At 39.8% G+C, this 27038-nt stretch overlaps 1 protein-coding gene across 2 annotated transcripts in view; it reads right to left on the bottom strand.

The window, feature by feature from the left end:
- Positions 1–26250, bottom strand: part of stat4 (signal transducer and activator of transcription 4) — a 30052-nt gene extending 3802 nt beyond the window's left edge. Inside the window, exons 1-20 of one of the 2 annotated variants that reach the window (XM_055870771.1) lie at positions 26124–26250; positions 25487–25615; positions 23429–23564; positions 20884–20982; positions 20436–20607; positions 16556–16641; positions 15235–15386; positions 14925–15083; positions 14599–14691; positions 10925–10984; positions 10679–10699; positions 5177–5270; positions 4824–4868; positions 3327–3410; positions 2298–2396; positions 2051–2186; positions 1668–1720; positions 1235–1329; positions 660–796; positions 100–291 (exon numbers count right to left, since the gene is read on the bottom strand). In XM_055870771.1, the coding sequence (XP_055726746.1) occupies positions 100–291; positions 660–796; positions 1235–1329; positions 1668–1720; positions 2051–2186; positions 2298–2396; positions 3327–3410; positions 4824–4868; positions 5177–5270; positions 10679–10699; positions 10925–10984; positions 14599–14691; positions 14925–15083; positions 15235–15386; positions 16556–16641; positions 20436–20607; positions 20884–20982; positions 23429–23564; positions 25487–25614 (2041 nt within the window). In that variant the 5' untranslated portion in view covers position 25615; positions 26124–26250. The remainder of the gene's footprint in view (positions 1–99; positions 292–659; positions 797–1234; positions 1330–1667; positions 1721–2050; positions 2187–2297; positions 2397–3326; positions 3411–4823; positions 4869–5176; positions 5271–10678; positions 10700–10924; positions 10985–14598; positions 14692–14924; positions 15084–15234; positions 15387–16555; positions 16642–20435; positions 20608–20883; positions 20983–23428; positions 23565–25486; positions 25616–26123) is intronic. The other variant, XM_055870772.1, reaches the window with a different exon arrangement.
- Positions 26251–27038: the final 788 nt, after the last annotated feature.

The raw sequence follows: 27038 nt of genomic DNA, 5'->3' as shown, positions 1-27038 counted from the left end.
CACAGAGAAGTTGCTGGAACCTAGGTGGTCAGAATTATTTTATATACTGTACAAACCAAAACCCTCTCCATCATAAACATGTCTTGGCAGACATCTTGCCTTTGTTCTGCTGGCTGTTGTAAAGTCGTCCGAAGGCCTCGTCTTTGGGGATGTCTGGGTAGAGGAACTTTAGTGGGTTCTCAGGGACCTCTCCGTCTGTGATGACCTTGTAGTCCCGGATAATGTCGGCAAACGGGAGAGCGCTGAGGCGTGATTTGGTGTACGGCTCCACCGAGATGAACTTGGCGTCTCCTGTTGACACAGACACAACCAAAGCGCCAATCAGAGTTAAATGTTTACAGAATCAATGTTAAAGACACTGTGGAAGTTTAGATGCTAATTGTTTTGTGGATTTCAATGTTGACTGCATGGTTCAGATAGAATATGAATCAATTTATTATCTTATGAAACCAAACAAATCACTTGTTTTGGGCAAACAATATGATTTTACTCATGGGTGTGGGGAGGTGTGACCCTTTATGTCTAATCAGGTCATTTCTGGACAATTTGTCTCTCCATGTAGGGGTCCCCCTTTGGCTCAAGAGCAGATGCAAAAATTCCAAATAGTGAAGATAATTCTTTCACGACACCCCAGTAATTGACAACCGAGCAGGCCTCACCACTATCGGACTGCTCCACCCAGGTGAAGGTGATCCCGCCCAGGTGGCTCTCGCTGAAGCGCAGCAGGAAAGTCCCAGGCTCCTTGTCCTTCAGACGGGCCCTCTCAGTCTCCTTACTGACAAAACCCATGATGCAGCTGAAGGAAGCACACCCAAAACACACCATCAGTTACATTACCGTTACATTATTTATTTTACACCCACTGATTTAACAGTACACTGTGGTGTATAGCCCTGAGCAGTGAATAGATCAATCCAGTACATTAAATCCATTCAAAATGGAACTGAACCTAATGATTCACAACTGACATTAAATTGTACTGAACCCAACACTGTAGTTTAGCAAAGGCTAGCTTAAGGATCAGCAGTGGGGTACACAAAGCAGAGGAGTGTCCACAAACAACTTGTAGCCCCTAGCATCTATCGCCTAAGCATTTATGTAGATCTGAGAATATTGTAGAAGCAACATGGCAATAATTCCATCTGTCCCCCTAATAATTGTCCACACATGGCATAGTGCCTAGGGGAAAGGGGATAGGGGGTATGGGTTGTTTCTGACCGGCCCTAAATCTCACTTGTCGTTCCAGATGGGAAGTAGGTGCTTCTTGATGAGCTCCAGGATGGAATCCAGCCACATCCAGAAACTGAAATTCTTTCCATGAATATTCTCCTGGAAAAAGCGGACAGAATGGGAAAGAGATGAGAATTACCCTTAAAAGTTTTTTATGGCATCTTTCAATAAAAAGACAGCCTCAAGTTATTAATTTAATATGACCACTGGAATAATTCCTCAGGGGAAGTGGTGCAATTATGAATTGTTGATGGAGAATGACTCCACTAGGAGCTGAAAAGAATAAGTCAAGTCAAGATGGAGAATGACAGTACAGTATGTCTGTGAAAGATTCTACATGAAGTGGGAAATTAGAGTATTTGCTAGTAAGATATGACATTCTTCATTTTGTGTTTAAGACTTGTAGTAGTAGGACTATAAGAAGCAATAGAACCGACCTTGCAGAATTTGGACCAGGATACCTGACATTCGTTTTGGGAGGCTTGCTGACCTACAGTGAAGATGATTCATAGATTTATGATTATCAACAACAACAAAAAAGTAATATCTCATACACTAAGAATGAATATTCAAGTATTCTTGGACAGAAATAACACCACCTTAGATTATATAAGGGGAGTCCATACTATTGTGGTGGTTGGAAGCCAAACACCGATGTTGAACAATCTCATGACAATTCACATTCCTTTTCTCTCATAATTGAAAATACTTGTTAGGGACGGGAGTGCTTTTCCTCATGACCTGTGCAAATAAATGGTGTATGTATGCTGTTTCAACACTGTTATGCCCTCATGAAAAGTGTTCCACTAGGCCACCGTACCCAAGAGTTTCTCTCCTAGCATGCACAGCTGTTCCCTGTTGAGGCCCCGCCCAGCGAAGGTGGAGAACTGCCAACTCAGTACCTCAGAGAGCTGGCCCCAACTGGCCCGCTGAGGACTGGCAAAGAAGCCCAGGTTCTAAAAAAGGGAGCGGCACAGAGGAAAGAGAGATAAAATATAAAACACCTAAAAGAATGGTAGTGTGTGTGTGTGTGTGTGTGTGTATGTGTGTGTGTGTGTTCAGCTCACCCTGGGTTCGTCAGTCAGCAGGTTGTACCACATGACAGATGCCCAGCCTCCAGGCAGCTGGCTAACATTGGAGATGACCACCAGAGGAAAGGAGCAGGTCTGCAGAGAAAGAGACATATATGCACGCACACATACCACACACACACACACACACACACACACACACACATACAGTATTTGCTTACACAATGACTACAGTGGCTTGCGAAAGAGTTCACCCCCTTGGCATTTTTCCTATTTGCAGCTCCTTCAGGGTTATCTTTGGTCTCTTTGTTTCCTCTCTGATTAATGCCCGCCTTGCCTGGTCCGTGAGTTTTGGTGGGCTGCCCTCTCTTGGCAGGTTTGTTGTGGTGCAATATTCATTCAATTTTTTAATAATGGATTTAATGGCGCTCCGTGGGATGTTCAAAGTTTCAGATATTTTTTTATAACCCAGTCATGATCTGTACTTCTCCACAACTTTGTCCGTGACCTGTTTGGAGAGCTCATTGGTCTTCATGGTGCCACTTGCTTGGTGGTACCACTTGCTTAGTGGTGTTGACTCTGGGGCTTTTCAGAAAAGTTGTATATATACTGAGATTATGTGACAGACCATGTGACACCTAGATTGCACACAGGTGAACTTTATTTAACTAATTATGTGACTTCTGAAGGTAATTGGTTGCACCAGATATTATTTTAGGGGCTTCATAGCAAAGGGGGTGAATACATATGCAAGCACAACTTTTTTTTTAAAACAAGTTTTTTTCTTCACTTCACCAATTTGGACTATTTTGTGTATGTCCATTACATGAAATCCAAATAAAAATCTATTTAAATGACAGGTTGTAATGTAACAAAATAGGAAAAACACCAAGGGGGATGAATACTTTTGCAAGGCACTGTAATAACGACTGACAATGTATGCTAGGAAGACTGGGTGGGGATTATTTGAGGTGTGGGATGGTGTGGAGTATTGTCAGAATGTCTGTGTGGGAGAGTGTGTGTCTTATATAGGAGATTTGAAGGAGTGTGTATAAATTGACTGACCTCCAGGTCGATGTTAATGCCCTGTATGTTGAACTGGGCCTCAAAGCTGAGGGAGTGGAGCTCCTCCGTCACAGAGACAGGACCCTGGAACCAGCAGAATACAAATACACACACACACACACTTTACTAAACGCCTTCCTCTTACAAACACTCTACTACACCACATTTCACTAAACCTTTTTCTCAGAACACATTAAATATAGTAGCAGAGGGAAATTAAACATTTTTTGTGCAGTGAGGGACCCACCAAAAAGTTGAACACATCTCAATGAAAAACACGGCAGGCTCTATCAACGGGATAAGGAATTTGCCCTATTTATTAAAGAACAGCATTCCATAACAAGGCAGTCGAAAAAACCAATGAAACGATCTTTGAGGATAATTATATTCCCTCTACAGTATATGAGCAATAGGGGGAAGTTTGCTAGCATTATTCATCAGTAGTATTCTGTAATAAGATAAGGATCCTGTATCTTAGTGTTTAAATTATGTGATTGAAGCTTTGTCATGACTTTTGTTGAGCCACATGAATAAAAAGGCAAAATAAACTCCTTTCTTTAATTCAAAAGTCAATCTATGATAAAACTTTATCAGAAAGAGCACATGTTTTTTCAATTATGAGTTTACTAGGGAGTTAACAAGGTTTTCCATCTGTGATAAGTTATGGAGCCATCTGAAAACGTACGCAACCAAAAGCACCATTGTCCTGAAAAGGAGTTAAAACTTCAAATTAAGGGGAACATTTTGTAAATCCTTGGCAATGTTGCCATCTACTGTTTTAAGAAAGCAACTACCTCTTTCTTAATGGAAGTGTTTTTGAGTTCAGTTTTTAAAAGACATTATATTTTATTTAACCAGGCAAGTCAGTTAAGAACAAATTCTTATTTACAATGACAGCCTACTGGGGAACAGTGGGTTATTCAGGGGCAGAACAACAGATTTCTACCTTGTCAGCCTAGGGATTTGATCCAGCAACCTTTCAGTTACTGACCCACCACTCTAACCACTAGGCTACCTGGCTCCCCAACCTCAGGCAAAGTAAAACAAATGATTTACCTCTAAATAAATCATACATTTTAATTAATTCACTTCCGTGTCCAATGACTTCTAATCAAATTATCTCTGGTTGACCAGAATATATCTCTTGAAGTTCTTACAAAGATACGGAAGAAGAAGCGAGACATCCCACTCCCTAATCTTTTCTGGTTACATTACAGTCAATAAACTAAGCAGACCAGACCCAGCTGCTAATGCATTGGTGCCTATGGGAGAGCCACCCTGTTAAGCAAACCGGAACTGACCATTTTTTTTCAATGGTAAATGGCCTGAGTGGGACATCTTCATTTATCCACCATCTTTGGCTCAACAAAGCAGTTCTACGATAGCAAACAAATCTGAAGGTCATGTTTCAAAGGTCAAGCTCACTCTAAAGGTCACTTAACCATCATTCATGGAAAAACTAAAAGTCTTGTTCAACTTTCATATTACTTCTCTCACCTCGTTCACCTTGGTTCCATTAACGTATTTCTTCTCTTTCAGCTGCTGAAGAAGATACAAATATGATATCAATGCATAATAAATATACTTACATTAATATCAAATTAACTATTCACACACTGTCATGTACAGCTAGTCCAGGGCGATCTTATTAAAAAAAAAAGACTATATAATAGAGTCTTTGCAAACAGTTGTCTGTTATTTCCAATATAACTGTTGCCAGCCAGCTCCATTGAACCAAATTAGTTTGATTCCACTAAAATGTTTCACTAAACTTGTGGATTAACAGATTGAGGTTTAATTATTATTAAAATGTTAGTGTGTAGGTGGGGACAGTGAAAGTCAGAGGTTACCAAGTGTCTAAACTCTACAGACAGACAGCCATTGGATGATTCCTCCACGTCCATTATTTTGGTGGTGGTAGTCAGGATGAAGAACTGACGATTTCTGAATGGAGAGGGACGGGGCAAAGCCGTAGTTAATAGTCTGAACTAAGCACACACACACAAACACAGAACAGCAACAACAACAAAATTAGCTAAGATACTGTACATGGCAAACACATGCAGCGGTAGAAACAACAATTCAAGTTGGATTCCAGGCAGCTAAAAAGGGGATTATTCTGCTCACTTAAACTGTGTCATCTGACACATCTCATACTTCTCTCTTTGTCACTGTTGGTTCTAATGGTTCTATATAGCGCCAAATAAAGGTTATTTGGCTTGTAAGCATAGCAGAACCCTTTGTGGTGCTATATGGAACCTTTTTTTGAAGGTTCTAGGAAAATAACCATACTCATAAGGTTCTAAATGGAACATGTATGGTGCTATAAAGAACGATTTCCTAAGATTCTATAAAGAACCATTAATAAAGATTTGATATAGCACCAAAAAAGGGTTTTGCTATGGTTACAACCCTTTTTGGGACTATATAGAACCCTTTTTTATGGTTCTATATAGAACTTTTATGGAGAATGGTTCTATAAAGAACCTTTCTCAATCTCAAAGGTTCTTTGTAGAACCATACCGTTTTAAAAATTCTGGTTTAATAGCCACATTATATTGTTAAAATCCCATCGTTTTATTATTGTGTTTGTCAGCAAGTTTAATAAGGTGTGCTAGCTCTGGAACATCTGGGGGTCCCTGAAAAGAGAATTGAGAACTACTGTCTTAGTAGACAATTCTCAATTGACGCAAGGCCATATGTGAGTCTTTCACAAGACACCGTCACTGGCCATAGTCATATACAGTGCTGTGAAAAAGTAATTGCCCCCTTACACTCAATAACTGGTTGTGCCACCTTTAGCTACAATGACTACAACCAAACGCTTCCTGCAGATTTTTATCAGTCTCTCACGGCGCTGTGGAGGAATCTTGGCCCACTCTTCTGTGCAGAACTGCTTTAACTCACTCTTCCAAAAGTTATACATTCTTCCAAAATCCTTGATGATCATCCAGGTGCTTCCAGGTGCTTTTTGGCAAACTTGAGTAAACTTTTTGGATGAGATGGCGAAAACCAAACACTGCATTCCACAGTAAGAACCTTATACCAACAGTCAAGCGTGGCGGTGGTAATGTGATGGTTTGGGGATGCTTTGCTGCCTCAGGACCTGGACGACTTGCCTTAATAGAAGGAACCATGAATTCTGTTCTCTATCAGAGAATTTTACTGGAGAATGTCAGGCCATCCGTCCGTGAGCTGAAGCCTTAGACAAATACATTTAAACTCAGTTTTTAACAATTCCTAACATTTAATACAAGTAAAAATTCCCTGTCCTAGGTCAGTTAGAATCACCACTTTATTTTAAGAATGTGAAATGTCAGAATAACAGTAGAGAGAATTATTTATTTCAGCTTTTATTTCTTTCATCACGTTCCCAGTCGGTCAGAAGTTTACATACACTCAATTAGTATTTGGTAGCATTGCCTTTAAATTGTTTAACTTGGGTCAAATGTTTCAGGTAGCCTTCCACAAGCTTCCCACAATAAGTTGGTTGAATTTTGGCCCATTCCTCCTGACAGAGCTGGTGTAACTGAGTCAGGTTTGTAGGCCTCCTTGCTCGCACACGCTTTTTCAGTTCGGGGGTGGTCAAGGCTTTGTGATGGCCACTCCAATACCTTGACTTTGTTGTCCTTAAGCCATTTTTCCACAACTTTGGAAGTATGCTTGGGGTCATTGTCCATTTGGAAGACTCATTTGCAACCAAGCTTTAACTTCCTGACTGATGTCTGAGATGTTGCTTCAATATATCCACATCCTTTTCTTTCCTCATGATGCCATCTATTTTGTGAAGTGCACCAGTTCCTCCTGCAGCAAAGCACACTCGTGCTTCACGGTTGGGATGGTGTTCTTCGGCTTGCAAGCATCCCCCTTTTTCCTCCAAACATAACGATGGTCATTATGGCCAAACAGTTCTATTTTTGTTTCATCAGACCAGAGGAAGAAAGAAAAAGTACAATCTTTGTCCTCATGTGCAGTTGCAAACCGTAGTCTGCCTTTTTTATGGCGGTTTTGGAGCAGTTGCTTCTTCCTTGCTGAGCGGCCTTTCAGGTTATCTCGATATAAGACTCGTTTAACTGTGGATATAGATACTTTTGTATCTGTTTCCTCCAGCATCTTCACAAGGTCCTTTGCTGTTGTTCTGGGATTGATTTGCACTTTTCGCACAAAAGTACTTTCATCTCTAGGAGACAGAACGCATCTTCTTCCTGAGCGGTATGACGGCTGCGTGGTGGCTGCGTGGTCACATGATGTTTATACTTGCGTACTATTGTTTGTACAGATGAACGTGGTAACTTCAGGCATTTGGAAATTGCTCCCAAGGATAAACCAGACTTGTGAAGGTCTACAATTTTTTTTCTGAGGTCTTGGCTGATTTCCTTTGATTTTCCTATGATGTCAAGCAAAGAGGCACTGAGTTTGAAGGTAGGCCTTGAAATACATCCACAGGTACACCTCCAATTGACTCAAATTATGTCAATTGGCCTATCAGAAGCTTCTAAAGCCATGACATCATTTTCTGGAATTTTCCAAGCTGTTTAAAAGCACAGTCAACTTAGTGTATGTAAACTTCTGACCCACTGAAATTGTGATACAGTGAAATAAATATAAGGGAAATAATCTGTCTGTAAACAATTGTTGGAAAAATTACTTGTGTCATTCACAATGTAGATGTCCTAACCGACTTGCCAAAACAAAAGTTTGTTAACCTGTTGGGGATGGGGGCGCTGTTTAGACTATTTATGCTAATGTGGCTAATTTTTTAAACGGCTTCCCACAAAATCCTTGATCGTACAATATGCATATTATTATTATTATTGGATAGAAAACAGTCTATAGTTTCTATAGGAGTTGAAATTTTGTCTCTAAGTGGAACAGAGCCCATTCTACAGCAATTTCCCTGACATGGAGTCAGATTTGAGAAACGTTGGCCACTTTTCTGAAGTCATTTAAAAGGGCTCTGTCGTTGCTATGACTATACGGACACTTCTTACGTCTTCCCCTGGATGCCTTTACGTGATGACGATTCCAACGGGCTCGATTGCTCGTTCACAGGCCCTACAAATGAAAAAAACCTTTAGCTAGCAAGTCTTTTCTTGCTGCGTAACGCGCGTGGAAGACACCGACCCTCTCCTGTTCCAAGCGTTAGTTTAGCCTGTTATATTTCTCCGGTCATCTTTTCACTCGTTATAGGAGTTACAAACATCACAAAGTAGTTAATTTAAAGCGTTTTATAGCTATTTATATCCGTTTAGTGCGATTTTGGGACATTTATTTTTGCAACGATGTGAAAAGTTGGAAACGCTTTTCAGTTCATCCCGAACGTAGTTGACATTTCCACATGGCAAGAGGACAGCTTTCCACCAAAAGACGATTTCTCCCAAGAAAGGATCCTTTGCCCAAGATACTGATGGAAGAACAGCTCAAGGTAGGACATTTTTATTATGATAAATCGTGTTTCTGTCGAAACATTTTAGTGGCTTAGGACGCCATGTTTTTTGACGTAGCTTCGCTTGGCGCAAACTGTATTGAAAAGTAAGGATAAATTAAAAAATGTAATAACGCAATTGTATTAAGAATTAAATTGTCTATCAATCCCTGTCCACCCTATATTTTTTAGTCACGTTTATGAGTATTTATGTATAAGAGTAGATCACTGTCTAAGTGGCGCAAGGACGTTTTCTTTACCAGCTTGTCTACATTTCACATTGTCTAACCATGATTTTGGTGGCTAAATATAAACATTTTCGATCAAACTGTATATGCATGTTGTAATGTGATGTTACAGGAGTGTCATCGGAAGAATTCTGAGAAGGTTAGTGAAAAAATTAATATCTTTTGGCGATGTTGACTTTTATCGCTCACTTTGGCTAGAATCAATGCTGGGCTGCTAATTGCTATGTGCTAAGCTAATATAACGATTTATTGTGTTTTCGCTGTAAGACACTTAGAAAATCTGAAATATTGTCTGTATTCACAGGATCTGTGTCTTTCGATTCGTGTATGCTGTGTATTTTTACGAAATGTTTGATGATTAGTAGTTAGGTAAACACGTTGCTCATTGTAATTATTCTAGTCCATTTGTGATGGTGGGTGCAATTGTAAACTATGCCATATACCTGAAATATGCACTTTTTTCTAACAAAACCTATCCCATACCATAAATATGTTATCAGACTGTCATCTAATGAGTTTTTTTGTTGGTTAGGGGCTATAAATATCTTAGTTTAGCCGAATTGGTGATGGCTACTGGTGTTGGTGGACAAATAAAAGATGGTGGATTATGCTAATGTGTTTTTAGGTAATAGATGTACATCTTTACATATTGTGTCTTCCCTGTAAAACATTTTAAAAATCGGAAATGTTGACTGGATTCATAAGATCTGTGTCTTTCATTAGCTGTATTGGACTTTAATGTGTGAAAGTTAAATATTTTAAAAAAATATTTTTTTTGAATTTCGCGGCACTGGTTTTTCAGTGGGGGGGGGGGGGGGGTGCCGCTAGCGCCACGCTGATCCTAGACAGGTTAACAAGAAATTGGTGGAGTGGTTTAAAAACGAGTTTTAATGACTCCAACCTAAGTGTACGTAAACTTCCGACTTCAACTGTATACATCAAAATTGTTAAAAAGCAACAAATTTGACCTTTTGAAATGACCTACTGAAAGTCCAGACCTATTCCCAATTGAGATGTTGTGGTAGGACTTGAAACGAGCAGTTAATGTTTGAAAACCCACAAAAAATTCCCCCACGGCGACGTGAGACTGATCAACTACAGGAAGCATTTGGTTGCAGTCATTGCAGCAAAAGGTGGCACAATCAGTTATTGAGTGTAATTGTTAATTAAATAAATAAAATAAGCATCCGTTTTTTTTTTGTTATTCGTAACCTCAGATTCCCTTGATCTAATGTTAGGTTTTTGTTGAAGATCTGATAACATTATAGTGTTATCAGTATAAGAACTATCAGAAATACTTTTTTACACCAATGTATAACATGTTACAGCGTAACATAACATATTAGATAAACTAGAATGACACTCTCACTCACTGTTGCACAAAAAGAGCTGTGCAAAAACCACGCCCCAAAATATTATATTGAGCCACCGACCCTACATTTTAATTAACACTAAAAGAGGAAAGAACCCTTTTTTGAACTACAAATAACTATTGAAGGGCTAAAAAGGTTATTTGGGTCAGTATGGTTCCACATAGAACCATCACCCTTCCCAAAGAACTATTGAAGAACCCTCATGTACACACATGCCACATGAGAAGGTTCAATATTGGCCTAAATAAATTGGCCTAAATAACAAGAACAGGAAATCCCACATTGAGGTTGCATGGATATACTCACACTCTGCCAGGGGGGAGGTCCCTACACACAGGGAAGATAATACAGTACATAAATTACTCAGTAATGTAGTGCTAGCTTGCTTATAAACGTCAATGAAGAATATATTCATGTCTATGAAACATTACGTTTCTGAAATATATTCATGTTCACACAGTGTTGTCAGTTTGTTTAACAGAGCTTGCAAAGAGTGATCACTTTGAAGCAAATGTGCCACATATTGCTGTGTTACATTACACTAATACTCACTTGTCAAATATTGTCTTCACTTTCAGTTGGTAATCCACCTCTGGAAGTTTGACCAGCAATCTAGACAGAAAAGTGACAAAACATAAATATTTAGCGAAAACATACACTCCCCTGACAGTTTATTAGGTACAGACAGTGAGTCACTTGTCCGTGGCTTGCTATATAAAGTAGGCTGACAGGCATTGAGGCATTCAGTTACTGTTCCATTTAACGTTAGAATGGGGAAATCAAGTGACCTAAGGGACTTTGAGCGTGTGATGATCATCGGTGACAGAAGCCAACAAATTGTTGGATTACCAACAAATAGAATATGGCGCCGACGGAGATGTCAGCATCGATACTAGCTCTTAGAAAACTTTGCAGTATTTTGTTTTATTATGTATTATTTTTTTTACATTATTAGCTCAGGAAATGTTTTGTGTCATTACATATAGCCGGAAGAACTATTGGATATTAGCAGCTCGCTCTCCAGATCCCAATCACCTGAATTCTGATTACACACCTGTATGTCTTTATCACACACTATTTAGTTCAGCTCTTTGCACCCCATCATTGTGAGGTATTGCTTGTTTTGTGACACATTTCTATTCGGACTTCTGGTTTTCCCGTAATTTACTCCTCCCGTGTATGATAGTTTTTGCCTGCCTCACTAACGATGCCTTTTGCTTGTTCCCTGCCTGTACTTTAGCCTATCGGATTTCCTGTTACCTACATATTGCCTGATCTCCCGGATGACGTTACTAGCCTTTTCCCTGCCTGTACTGTTGCCTTTTTGGACCCCCTGTATATGACCTTCTGACTGAAACCCAGCTACCTGCCTCCTCCTGTGGTCCTTTACAATAAACACCAGCTGCTCCCTGCACTTGAAACCAGCTCTCTGTCTCCCATCGTGTTCTTTACAATACCTATGTAAGAATGCTGTTTATTGACTATTACTCAGCATTCAACACCATAGTACCCTCCAAGCTTATCATTAAAATGGAGGCCCTGGGTCTGAACCCCGCCCTGTGCAACTGTGTCCTGGACTTCCTGACGGGCCGCCACCAGGTGGTGAAGGTAGGAAACTCAACACTGGGGCACCACAAGGGTTTGTGCACAGCCCCCTCCTGTACTCCCTGTTCACCCATGACTGCGTGGTCAATCATCAACTCAATCATCAAGTTTGCAGACGACACAACAGTAGTAGGCTTGATTACCAACGATGACGAGACAGCCTACAGGGAGGAGGTGAGGGCTCTGGGAGTGTGGTGCCTGGGAAACAACCTCTCACAGAAGGTAAACAAAACAAAGGTGATCGTGGACTTCAGGAAACAGCAAATGGTGCACCCCCCTATCGACATCGACGGGACATCAGTGGAAAAGGTGGAAAGCTTCAAGTTCTTCGGCGTACACATCACTGACAAACTGAAATGGACCACTGTTAGGTGAGAATTTTCTGTTAATTGAATGATTAGAATATTCCGCCCTGAAACATATAATTGTATGGAAGTGATTAGAATGTATAAAATCATAATCAATAAATGTGTAGTCCTAGTCAGAAATAGGGTAAAGACAATATGTCTTTATGGTATTATAAACACAGACTGTCTGAGCTTGGTGCCGACCTGACTAGAGATTTGGGAGAGAACAGGGAGTACGTGTCAAGGACAAGGTCACTAATCTCTGTCAGCTGGGTAGCAGGACATGTGTGTGCGTCTGTTTGTGTGTATGTGTGTATGTGTATGTGTGTGCGTCTGTTTGTGTGTGTGTGTGCGTATGGTTGTGTGAATGTGTGGGCGTGAGAAGTCAGTATAAAATGAATTGTTTTGTATTCTTGACTTTAGAACGTTCCCGTGAATAAACCTTTTTGACTATCTATTTTAGCTGGGCCTCCGTCTGTTTCATTCGACCAGGATCTTACAAATTCTGGTTTGCCGACTGAGTAATATGATTAAATTGGGTTATGTACCTGGAGAACAAAATTCTCTTATCAACCACCCACACAGACAGTGAGGTGAAGAAGGTTCAACAGAGTCTCTTCAACCTCAGGAGGCTAAAGAAATGTGGCTTGTCACCTAAAACCCTCACAAATTTTTACAGATGCAAAATTGAAATCATCCTGTCGGGCTGTATCACCGCCTGGTACGGCAACTGTACCACCCGCAACCGCAAGGCTCTCCAGAGGGTGGTGCGGTCTGCCCAACGCATTACCGGGGGCAAACTACCCTCCCTCCAGGAAACCTACAGCACCCGATGTCACAGGAAAGCCAAAAAGATCATCAAGGACATCAACCACCCGAGCCACTGCCTGTTCACCCCACTATCATCCAGAAGGCGAGGTCAGTACAGGTGCATCAAATCTGGGACCGAGAGACTGAAAAAGAGCTTCTATCTCAAGGCCATCAGACTGTTAAACACCCATCACTAGCACATTAGAGGCTGCTGGCTATAGGCATAGACTAGGAATCACTGGCCACTTTAAGGAATGGAACACTAGTCACTTTAATAATGTTTACATATCTGGCATTACTCATCTCATATGTATATACTGTATTCTATACTATTCTATGGTATCTTAGTTACTTAATAATGTTTACATATCTTGCATTACTCATCTCATATGTATATACTGTATTCTATACTATTCTATGGTATCTCATTCACTTAATAATGTTTACATATCTTGCATTACTCATCTCATATGTATATACTGTTTTCTATACTATTCTACTGTATCTTATTCCGTTCCGCTCTGACATCGCTCGTCCATATGTATATAGTCTTAATTAATTCCTACTTAGATTTGTGTGTATTCGGTATATGTTGAGTAATTTGTTAGATATTACTTGTTAGATATTACTGCACTGTCGGAGCTAGAAGCACAAGCATTTTGCTACACCCGCAATAACATCTGCTAATCACGTGCATGTGACCAATAAAATTTGATTTGATTTGAAACGGCCGCCATCCTGGGCTTTTCACACACAACAGTTTACCGATAATGTTGTGACAAACAAAAAACCTCTAGTCAGCCGCAGTTCTGTAGGCAAAAACAGCTTGTTGGTGAGAGAGATTGAAGTAGAATCGCAAGAATTGTGCAAGCTAACAGGCTGGCCACAAAGAGACAGATAACGGTGCAGTACAACAGTGGTGTGCAGATGGCATCTTGGAACGCACAACTCATTGGTCCTTGTCACGGATAGGCTGTTGCAGCAGATGACCACACCAGGTTCACTCCTATCAGTTAAAAACAAAAAGAAGCGGCTCCAGTGGGTACGCGATCACCAACACTGGACAATTGAGGAGTGGAAAAACATTGCCTGGAACATGACAGCGAGTTCAGTTTACATGAGTGGCATGGTCAGTCCCCAGACCTCTACCCAATATAACATATTTGGAATGAGTTGGAACCGGGCTGTTCGCAATATGAATGTACGGCCGTCCAATCTGCAGCAACTGCGTGATGCCATCACGTCAGCATGGACCAACATCCTTGTGGAACGTTTCCGCACATTTTAAAATTCCCAGAAGAATGCAGGCTGTTCTGGAGGCAAAAGTACTAGACCCGGTACTAGATGGGTGTACCTAAAAAACTCTCTGGTGAGTGTATATTTAAGATGTACACACACACACACACAACGGATTGATAAGCACCATGTATTGAGTTGTGTTACATCTTAATACACATACAGTACCTGACTTTGGTGGTGAACTGCACCCCGGTCTTGATGATGAGAGGTTTCTGGGGGTGGGTTGGCATACATGGCTGCTTCTCCACCACAAAGGAGCTGTGGACATTGTACAAAGGGATGACACAACAATGGCCTACAAGAGAACTACAATAGCATAATAGCAGTTGTGTATGCCACCTCGATTTGGATGGCGGCAACATAACACTCACAAGTTCATTTCCCTGTTATCTAGCTTCCCTATGCTTCCAGTTGTTTGGAAAATAACTTTGTGATATGGATACTTCATGCACTTGGTTAGAGTAGGTGTTCGGCTTTGTTGAGGTCAGTACCTTTTGATGAGGTGGTAGATGAGGTATTTGACCTGCTCCTCCATCTGCGGTCTCTGCAGTGGGATGGGGTCGCTCTCATACGTCACCTTTAATATAAGCTCCCCCAGTTTGTCCAGCTGACGCTTCATCTGGAACAGACTTTGTGCTGTCAGAGTAAACCTGGGAGAGAGAGAGGGTGACAGGGGGTGTGCATGAATTGAGGTTGACCTAAAATCCCATGTTATTTTGGGATATAGTTATACGTTTGAGTAATGTGTGTGTGTGTGTGTGTGTGTGTGTGTATGTGTGTAAGCATGCTTGGTTGCATTACCAGTTCTGGAGCTGGTCCAGTCCAGTGAGCAGTGGGCCACCTATACAGTTGATCTGCTGCCTGCGTTTCCACTCCATCAGCTCTGGGTTCAGCTGGGACACTATCAGAGCATCAATCTCTTTTATCACGTCACTCATTTTAGATAGGTTCTCCTATGGGGGAACAATAACAAAACTCACTGCTGGTCCTTTGTGGCTCAGTTGGTAAGAGCATGATCCTAGCAACACCAGCGTTGTGGGTTCAATTCCCCCAACATGATTGACTTTGGAAAATGTTATTTTTTAAAGTTAATTTCCTGCAATTATATGTGGTTTAACAAGACTCATGACATCTTTTAGGAAGGATATTTAATGATAATCCCATCAATAATGGATAGGGAAAATAGTCTAGACCCGATTTCTCCAAATGCTATTCCGCTACCAAATATGTTTTATTAGGATCATTTATATGAACCGTCAATGTAGTTATACTGTATATATTATCTGTTGCAGAAAGTGATTGGATCAAATAATAGCGACAGAGTCACACATCATATGAGATTTCTTTCCAAGCAAAGTCCAATTTCTTTGACTCCTCGACTTTAGGTCGTAGCTCATTTTCTGAATGTCATAGAGAAAAACCAAAGAAATTCCACATTGCATCAGAGTTGCATCTTCCTCTGGCATGTACTGCTTGTTTCTAGCCTGAAGCTTCACAGATGTATGCATCGTTTTTGATTGGTATAAACAATCACGAATTGTAAAAAACAAACAAAAAACAACAACATTTTTATTGTTTTTTTTTACCCCTCAAATCAAGGAAGTTCCCACGCCCCCCCACAAAACGTTGGCGCTTAGGTTGGGAACCCATGTACTATTCATGTAAGTTTCATTGAATAAAAGTGTCTGTTAAATGCCATATATTATAATATTATACATAAACGTGTGTTTTGTTGATTAGTCCCCGAAGCGAATTCAATAAATATCCTCACGACTTCAATATCTAAACTCACTCAGCTGTCTTGCAGTGTCAGACGAAAATCTAACTAGCAATATCGTGCTGGATGCAACAGTGTTCTCCACACTTTGCAGCCCCCCAAAATGTTTTCTTTTTAACCATTGTATCTATATGGTAAATATTCATATAGAATTGTATAGACTAAAATTGTGTAAGACAGCAACTGCATGACAGAAACGGTGGCCCCAATTCAAATAAATGCATATTACTCAAAGATAAGGCATCGCTGATGTTCAACTGTTTACACGCTAAACACAAAGCTTAGGCCTATAGTAACAACCATAGCTGATTGATGGTTTATCTAATGTATGTAGTGTTCCCACACCTTCCTCTTAAAGTCCAGGTTGTTGAGCATCTCCTGCAGTCGGGTCACTTCCTGTTTCATCACCGCTGTGTTCCTGTCCACTGGATCTAAGGGACAAAAATACATCCAGCATGACAGAGGATAAAACATAGTGGGAACCCATGTACGATTGATGTAAGTTACATTGAATAAAAGTGTTGCACTTCTTTGCACCACTTTAATGGCGCAATCTGGGATTGGTACATGGGTCATTCCACAAAATGAGTCCCTTTTGCATCACTTTGAAATTGTAAGTAGAAATTGTGCACCACTATTGGATTTTAAAAGAGTGTTATATTAAATGTGGTGCCCTTTAACTTCTCTAGGGTAGGGGGCAGCATTTTCACGTTTTGGATGAAAAGCATACCCAAATTTAACTGCCAGTTAGTCATCCCCAGGAGATATCCCCAGGAGACAAGATATGCATATTATTAGTAGATTTGGATAGAAAACACTCTGAAGTTTCTAAAACTGAATCATGTCTATGAGTATAACAGAACTTATTTAGCAGGCGAAACCCTGAGGACAAACCATTCAGATTTCTTTTTTTTTAGGTCACTGTCTTTTCAATGAGTTTTCATTGGGAAACCAGATTTCTAAGCGAATTGCTTGCAGTTCCTACGGCTTCCACTAGATGTCAACAGTCCTGAGAAATCATTTGAGGTTATTCCTTTGTGTAATGAAGAAATACGGCCATCTTGAAGTCGAGGCACTCCAGGTGTCCTGGACATGCGCTTCAATCAAATATCGTTTTAATCCTGTATTGAACACATATCATCCCGTCTTCAATTTTATCGATTATTAACATTAAAAAATACCTAAAGTTGTATTACAAAAGTAGTTTGACATTTTTTGGCAAAGTTTACAGGTAACCTTTGAGATATTTTGTCGTCACGTTTGAGCAAGTTGGAACCGGTGTTTTTCTGGATCAAACGCGCCAAATAAATGGACATTTTGGATATATATAGATGGAATTAATCGAACAAAAGGACCATTTGTGATGTTTATGGGACATATTGGAGTGCCAACAACAGAAGCTCGTCAAAGGTAAGGCATGAATTATATTTTTATTCCTGCGTTTTGTGTCGTGCCTGCTGGGTTGAAATGTTTTCTCTCTTTTGTTTGCTATGCTCAGATAATAGCATCGTATGCTTTCGCTGAAAAGCCTATTTGAATTCTGACATGTTGGCTGGATTCACAACCAGTGTAGATTTAATTTGGTATCATTCATGTGTGATTTAATGAAAGTTTGATTTGATAGTAATTTTCATAGTAATTCATTTTAATTTGGCGCTCTGCATTTTCTTAGGCTTTTTGCCAAGTGATACAGTAGCGTCTTGCCTAAACTCAGATTTTTGGATATAAATATGAACTTTACCGAACAAAAAATACATGTATTGTGTAACATGAAGTCCTATGAGTGTCATCTGATGAAGATGATCAAAGGTTAGTGATTAATTTTATCTCTATTTCTGCTTTTTGTTACTGCTCTCTTTAGCTGGAAAAATGGCTGTCTTTTTCTGTGACTTGGCTCATACCTAACATAATCGTTTGGTGTGCTTTCGTCGTAAAACCTTTTTGAAATCGGACACGTTGGCTGGATTTACAACAAGTGTAGTTTTAAAATGGTGTAAAATACTTGTATGCTTGAGGAATTTAAATTATGGGATTTCTGTTTGGCGCCCTGCAGTTTCACTGGCTGTTGACGAGGTGGGACGCTACCGTCCCACATACCCTAGAGAGGTTAATAGACCATATGGACAATTCAATAAATCCAATTTTTTATTTGAATATAGACTTGATAAATAAATCCACTTTCTGTGACTTCTCAGAAGATTTTAACCCCTTTAATCCCAAAAGTTTTCACCATTATTGTAAAGTCTTAGTTATTTTGTTGCTTCGACAAAGTCATTTCTGGCAATTTGTATTTATTTAATGGGATTAGCGATTCATTTAAAAACAAACCTGTACATGATTTTAAGGTCAACCCTGTTATGTGAACTAAACTCTAGTTTTAATATGGTGAAACTATTCCTTTTAAAATGTTTTTCTCAAAAGAAAGATTGGATGGATATCTGATATTCAAATCATAGCGTAAAAGCAGGTGAGCTGGTTCGAATCTTTTTGGCCATTTTCTTGTGTTTTGTGGTGGAAAACTGAGTGGGTCGAGCATAACACGTCAACCCTCATAGATAGACAGGCTAGAAATATTTTAACAATAAAAACTATTATTGTGAAGCTTCTATCAATTGCCTCTCCCTGTTGCACACATCAAGCTTACATCCCCCTATCACATAGGGATTTATGGCTGAATTAAGATTAAATCGTCAACCCTGTTACGGTCATCTCTGTTACCACTTACTATTGTAATTTTTGTATTTAACCTCTTGAAATAGGAAAACATGTTTTTAATTAAAAGTCCAGTGCAATCAAAAACTAGATGTTTCTGTGTTTTAAATGTATTTCCACACTATGAGGTTGGAATAATACTGTGAAAGAATTATGATTGTTTGAGCTGTTTGAAAAGACCGCCTGAAATTTCAGCCCGTTTTGGTGGGATGGAGTTTTGGCCTGCCTGGTGACATCACCAGTCGGTAAATTGGTTAATATACCAACAAGAAAGAACATTCCAAACCTCTCTGCCAATAAAAGCTAGTTTTCCGTTTTCCCCTCCCCACTCAGACCACTCCCAGAAGGTCCTAGCAAAATTCCTTCTTGAGAAATTGCTCTTGCTAAGAAGCAATTTTTGCTTGTTTTTGACCATTTTAATTGAACACAATCACTACTACCCAGAAATTATTTGATATTAAGATAAAAATGGCTGCATTGGACCTGAAAATGTGCTCATCATGACAGAACGTTAGAATTTGGTGAAATGAAGCATGTTTTTTTATTGCCCCTTTAAAACCTATGGTTGTCATTCAGTCAGGATCATAATGAGATGATAAGAATAGACATTAAAAGGGGGTCATACATGCTTATGACAAATCTTACAATGCATTATAACCACATTATATTGCATTATACCTGCAGGGTTTAAGCAAAGATACTACAAACTAAGATATCCAGAAACTGCCTCTCCAATAAAAACCCTTGATCACGCTTGTAGGTGATGGCAATGTTGGCTCGCTAAGCTAATGCGCAGGAACGTCATTGGGTCTAACGGTTGTCTCGAGCCGAATTGCGGATGTGCAGGCCGTCTAATCAAAGGAATTCCTTTGATATGAAGTTGTTTTTGATGAAAATGAAAACGTGTCAGTTTGTCACTTTAACAAGGTTTCAACTAATTAAGACATTGGCTCAAATCTAGGTTTTGCATTTAGATTTGACACTTTTTTTCACTTCTATTGACTTGCTAAACCCCATACCCGAGTGGGGCAGCGGTCTAAGGCACTGCATCTCAGTGCTAGAGCCGTCACTACAGACCCTGGTTCGATCCCGGGCTGTATCACAACCGGCCGTGATCGGGAGTCCCATAGGGCAGCGCACAATTGGCCCAGGGTTTTCCGGATTAGGGGAGGGTTTGCCTGGAGTAGGCCGTCATTGTAAAATAAGAATTTGTTCTTAACTGTCTTGCCTAGTTAAATAAAGGTAAATAAATACCCCGGCCTGGTCTGCCGAGTCTGCTTCGCAAGCGTTCCTAGAAGTATTGCAATGTTGGGCTTCTGGTTTTAAAAACTCTGTGGTTTAAGTCAAGTGTTGCCCATAGTTAGTCAATAATTTCACCACATCAGGCCATCAGAGGGCAATGTGCAGCTAATGCCATTTTACTAACCCTATCCAATATTATACGATAGCTGTAAAATCATCTCAGATCTTAGGGGAGTCCATAAGGGCATTTCAGATTGGGTGTATGGCTGACCTCGAGACTGGAGAGTTTTATAGCGGAAGTCAAAGTCGTCTTGCATGTCTTCTAGGTATTTCACTGCCTGGTCCATCATCTGCACACTACTCCTGATCACCGCCACCCTGTTGTCCATGTTCTTCTGTCTCTCGAAGGCCACCGAATTCTGCATTGACTTCTCCAATGGGCCCTATCAAGATGATGATGAGGTGAAGTAAACCACACACACATATGCACACACACCCAACCAACCAACCAACCAACCACGCACGCACGCACGCACGCACGCACACACACACACACACACACACACACACACACACAGAAATGCCTTCCTATTGCAATTAGTCTTTACTCTTCCTGTTACTGCCTGTCTTTCCAGGTGTTTCGAGGAAGAAGATATAAAAGGATAAGCGGGAAACACAAGGGACTTTCCTGATGACGTAACAGAGTCAAAGAGACTCACCTGTTCCTGAATGCTGGCTGTGGAGATGATACGACGCTCCTCTCTGAGGCAACTGGAAATGACCCCGGCCATCAGCAGAGGGTTGGCTTTGCATTTAGTCTGAAAAAGAACATAGACATATGAATCCACAGACACATGTATACATGTACAAGAAGGCATGGAGATGTCAAACACCTAGAGACCTTGTCAAGCGATTCGAATCTCTCTGTGAAATTGTTAATGTGTTAGTTTGACAGTTGCAGGATCTGAGTTCGAGTCCTGGTCCAGCCTACCACCCCCCCACCCCCCACCCCCCCGAAATTGCTGCAATATTATGCTGCTGTCTACACCATTTGACATACGCAGTCCCCTGCCTGCATGGGATCGAATCCTGGTCCCCAGCGCACTTATTAACATTATGCCCACAATCTATCTCCCTCTTCATTTCATGGGTATCCCTGTCAATAAAAGCAGGAAATACTTACAAAATATATTTAAAAAACAACAACATTTTAACTGACTTGTCTGTATGAGTGTCTCCTGAATTGTGCAAATTGTGTGAGTTTCTAAGAGCTCTTTGAAAGCTTCCTCTCTCAACTGAGATTCTTTCTCGGAAATACAAAAGAGTGTGGGTAAAACAGGGAGGCTCAGGTTTGCTCGACCTTCTCCTTATAATCTATAGTGTAAATTGGTTAATAAGGAGGTATTGAGAGGTGTTTTTCAGACACTGTACATTCTCTCCAACCTCTCCACCGACACACCTCACAGAGAAAGTATGCCATCAGGTGTGTGAAGAAACAACATAAATCATTCCATAGGAAAGAATGTGACTGAACCAGGTACAGACTCAGTATGAAATCAAAACCAAAAGTAATGTACTATGACAGTCTAAACAAGGAGAAATTTTGTGTAAAAAGGCCTACAGACATGGGACATGTTTACTGGCAACGGAAATGAAGAAAACAGAATGAAACGGGGTGGTACTACCTGAACCCCAATAAGAAGTACTAGTTTGCTACGTTGATCCCTAAGGAATACAACCATGGATGGACATGCCCATAATTTGTCCCTTTAGTTTGTGTTTTGTCTGTCTCTGGGATCTGAACTCAGTTCTGTGCAAAACATGTCTCAAACATCATGTGCATCTTGACATCTTTGTCTGTTTTTGACAAAATTCCACAGATTCTGTCTAGGCCTCTGTGACACAAGGGAAAGTTCTGATGTGAACATGTGAAACCTGATTTCTCTTTCAGTCATTGTCTGTAACTACTGATCTGAGTGTGCAGCGAAAGGCAGAAGGGGGATTCAATCTTGAAAACCTACGCGATACCCTTTACCACCATCACAATGACGACTACATCACAAACAAACAGTGTCAGTTCAGCAGCATTCAGCAGCGTCCTTCGGCCCACTGTATTCAGATCCTCCCTCAGACTGAGAAATCCCCTTAGAGCCAACCACTCAGCATTTCCAAGCTTTAGATGAGACACTGCAATATTTATTTCCAGTACTAAGTACAAATGTATTTGCATAGTGGGTTGACCGTTTTCTTTATTCAGTGACATATATATTTTTTCAAGGTTAGGGTCAGATCCCTCACAACAAAATGCAATTCATGTATGAACCAGTGGAGGAGTTTATTCAATTCATGAAATGCATTTCCATTGAATTCCCTAAAAGAGTGGACTCTAAACAATGCTTGTATACCTTCAAGGTAGACTCAGCACAAATGATTGCATGGAAAGAGACACTTTCCATCTGTCATCTGTGCATAATAGACAGCACACCTAAACAATAACAAAATGCATATCTCCAAGCGCCACACCAAACCAAACCTCTTGTGTCCTCTTGTGTTTGAGCTACTACTTCCTCTGAGAAACATCACACCATCTGTACACACAGACAAACAGTCAAATACACACACAAAAACCACAAGGTTCTGATGAGGTATGTGTCTTTCCTACATCAGTTGTGTTATAGAGAAATATGGCCTCGCCGGCCTCAGCCATCAGCCTCAAACAGCTATTTCCTGTTCCTGTTACAGTGTTTTAAGGTACAATTCTCAGAGATTCTAAGAAATATACTGCCAGTCAATGTCCTGAGACCTCAGAGAGCATAATAGAATTTAGATTCCCCTGAATAGGATAAGAGGTGAAATTGTCTGGAACAAAAATGACATACAACACACATACAACGCCACAAGTGAAAGGAAGCTCAGTTTGAGGAATGCCACTAAACCGTAAGCCAATCCCTAAAGGTGACAAAAACACACAAATGAACAGCTCTCGTCTTTCACTTCCTTTTCCACACTGAACACATACACACACACATACATACTATCATAACATACTACACAGTGCCACCCCCCAGTTACGGGAAGTTGTTGGTTGGTTGTACTTAATCCCCTCAATGCTTAAATGCATCAATGACAAGGATAGACTGTTTAATGTTATCAATGTTGGATCTGCAGGGTATATGGTTGCCTGGCAAACTGATTGAGCGCAGAGTTTAGTCTGGTTTTCACCAGGTTAGGTGCATGATATTGTAAGGGAGGTTATTGTGGCACCTGTAACTGCTGGTAGATAAACTTCAAGTTGTGTCTTTGTAGGAAGTTCTGTTCCTGAGAACACTGCCTGTCCAGCTGAGACAGGAGATTGCTGAGGAGAACTGTCGCCATGGACTCATGGTTTGCGGCAGTATCCCTGGAAAAAACACATTCACTTTGTCTTAGCTTTGTATCTAATTTAACAGTTTTCAGTGCTCAATCAAAAAGTTATTAATAAGAGCATGTAGAACATACTGTATACATCATGTTACAATGCACAAGGGAAAAGGGGGAAAATCACTCATTCTCCTTTTTCAGCATGTCATATCATCAAATGCTTTCTTTTGCTGTTTTGTACAAGCGCAATAGGGTGGTTCCACGAAATGAGTCCCGTTTGGGTAGTGTAACATGGTGGGGGAAAAAGCATTTTATTTCACCTAATTTGTACATTCTGTAATAATTAGCACATCTACATGTTTTTTGTTATTTTATCCCATCCCCCCCAAAAAGACTATACTAAGTGCCTGTAAGTGCCAAATAAACTAATAGGGTTGACCCTAACAGGGATGACCATAACAGGGTTGACAATTTCATCTTAAATCAACCAAACGGGGCGGCAGCGTAGCCTAGTGGTTATAGCGTTGGACTAGTAACCGAAAGGTTGCAAGATCGAATCCCTGAGCTGAAAAGGTTCATATCTGTTGTTCTGCACCTGAACAATGCAGTTAACCCACTAGGCCATCATTGAAAATAAGAATTTGTTCTTAATTAACTGACTTGCCTAGTTAAATAAAGGTAAAATAAATACATCCTCTTGTGAAAGAGGGAATTGAAGCTTGTTGTGTGTAACAGGGAGTGGAAATTAATTGCTGCAGTAAATAGGGTCACACATACTTTTTCTTGGTAGTATTAAGCAAATCAACTTTGAAACAAAAGTATACACCTCACACACTTGGTAATTGGCTTTAAAAAAACAAGACTACTATGTCATAGAGTTAAAACGTATTACATTTTGAGTTTGCATCCCAATATTACCCTTTTTTTGGCAGTAAAAATAATAAATGTTTATTAATTATGAAATTATGAAAAATATTGATAACATTCCACCCATGACGCCACTAGAGGATGCTTTGGTAATTTGACTGTAAGCTTAAAAAAAAGGAAGCTCTCTACACACTCAGTTTTCCACCACAAAACACGAGCAAATGCCCAGAGAGTAGAACCAGCTCACCTCCCTTAACACTATGATTTGAAAAAAATATTTAAAAAGGAATAGTTTCACCATATTAAAACTCTTCTTTTTTTTAACCTTCAAATGAATCCCTAATCACATGTTATAAATAATAATCTCCCGTCAAAGCAACAAAATAAAAAGGACTTTACAATGATGGTGAAAACGTTTAGTGTTTAACTGGGTTAAAATCTCCAGAGAAGTCACAGAGAGTACAGAGGCGGACATGTCAAAATGCATAATACTTTTTTTCATATTAAAAATCGGATTCATTGAATTGTCCATGTGGTCTATATTAAAGGGTACTTCATTTAATATAGCTGGCTTTTAAAATCCAATATTGATTCACAATTTCTTCTAAAAAATATCAAAGTGACTCATTTCATGGAACGACCCAAGACATGAATATCAGTCACAGCTGGATTACCATGATGAGTTAATGCAGTAAAACACTCATTAAGGTGTCATGGCTGGTCTCATAAAGGTGTTATGGATGCCTTATTGCCCCTTCAAGTAATGTGTTACCAATTATGGTATCCACATGCTGTGTTTTAGTTCCTGAACATGCTTGCTGGAAACCCAACTTCATATCTATTATATATATTACTGTACAGTAACACAAGCACCAACACACATACAGACATACACACAGACATGCATACAGACAGACACACACAGACCAAGACACACTCTCTCTCACACACACACACACACACACACACACACACACACACACACACACACACACACACACACACACACACACACACACACACACACACACACACACACACAAACAAATGCATGCACGCACGCTCACACACGCTCACACATACACACACACTCACCAGTCCTGGCTCTCAATATAGTTGGAGAGCACCTGCCGTATGTCCATAGGGAAGTTGTCATCATAAAGGTAGCCCACCTGCTCCTGGTATTTGATCTGGAGCTGTTGAATTTGTTTCCATTGACTCATGCTGAGGAACAATTCCAACAGCCCAAAGCAAATTAAAACAGCCAAATCAATTACACTTCTGTGAAAATGATTGAAGGTTCGGTGCTTGTGGAGTTTTTGTCCAGGTAGAGTAACATAATAGTTTATGATAAAGAAGACTATTCAAAAAGAGCATACTCTAGGGCCTAGGCCTACCTATTATAAAAATGTGACGCATATTGCGTTTCAAATGCTTATCATACTGCATATATATATATATATTTTTTGGTATTATTAAACTGTTTATGTCTTTCGTTATCCAATAACACAATATATTCGGAGTAATGAATAATATAGATAAATCTATTACTGATGCTTGTCGACTGGTAACTGTCTGTCAAGTAAGCCTAACACATGCGATTTCTTGTAAATCCTATTTCAAAGCAGCATAAACTTTGCCTACCTTAATTTCTGTAGCGGAGCTAGATCAACTCGTTCTGGTTAATGACTATCAAAAAGTTTATAAAACGTCATCGTTTGTGAAAGCCTACCTGTGTATTTGGACTGGTGCGCTATCACAGAAATATCCACGTTAGGCGACACAAGTCATGTGAATGCTTGTCAATTGCTCGCCTCTCTCTTTCTCTCTCGTTTCCTCTTTTAGACTATTGTACGTTTCGAACCTTGTCGTTTTATGTTGTTCGTCATGTTATAGGGCTGTTCTATAGGTCTTGTCACTTCTCTCCCCCGATACGCCCCATGTGGCTCATTCATAGGTGACAATATGATCGTGTGTGTTGTACTTGGTCAATTGAAAATGTGCTTAGAGTTTTGAAACAACTGCCTTTTTGAGTATCTGTTTTGAGTGAAAATGTAGCACATACTTGTGAAAATTGCACCAAGGCAAAAAAAAAAATGTGATCAAACTGAAATACCCGAATTCATCAATCCATGTGTTGCATAGTTCAACAAAATGATGCGCTTATTAAATACCATTTGTATTTCCTATTACATATATGCATCGCAAATAGTAAGTAGGGAAGCCTACTATTGGTTATGAATTATTATTATTTTAACCAGTGTGTTTATTTTGTACAGTTCAAATGTTGTTGAGAAATTAGATTAGTATTGGTCCCTCACTCTAAACATCAAATGATACATTTATATAGTACATTATTTCACAAAATTTAGTCTTTCATATAGAAATACATGTTTCACATTGAAATACATGTTCATATAAAGGAATTGCTTTTCACAATACAACGCTCAAATTCCTTTTGATATGATTGTCTTCTCATTTGTTAAAATACATTTTACTATTACTTAACCCGACTGCTTTTAATTGTTAATCAATTAACCGTTTGGTAAACCTATAGATTTTACATGCAATCTTTTGTCTACGGCAGATTTTGAGAACTACATCATGAAATGTATGTATGTAAAGTAGAAACATAAAAAAGTATTAT

This window comes from Salvelinus fontinalis, chromosome 19, assembly GCF_029448725.1.
Source record: "Salvelinus fontinalis isolate EN_2023a chromosome 19, ASM2944872v1, whole genome shotgun sequence".
Taxonomy (NCBI): Eukaryota; Metazoa; Chordata; class Actinopteri; order Salmoniformes; family Salmonidae; genus Salvelinus; species Salvelinus fontinalis.
Note: the sequence above shows the minus strand (reverse complement) of the source record. Positions and strands in the feature narration are given on the sequence as shown.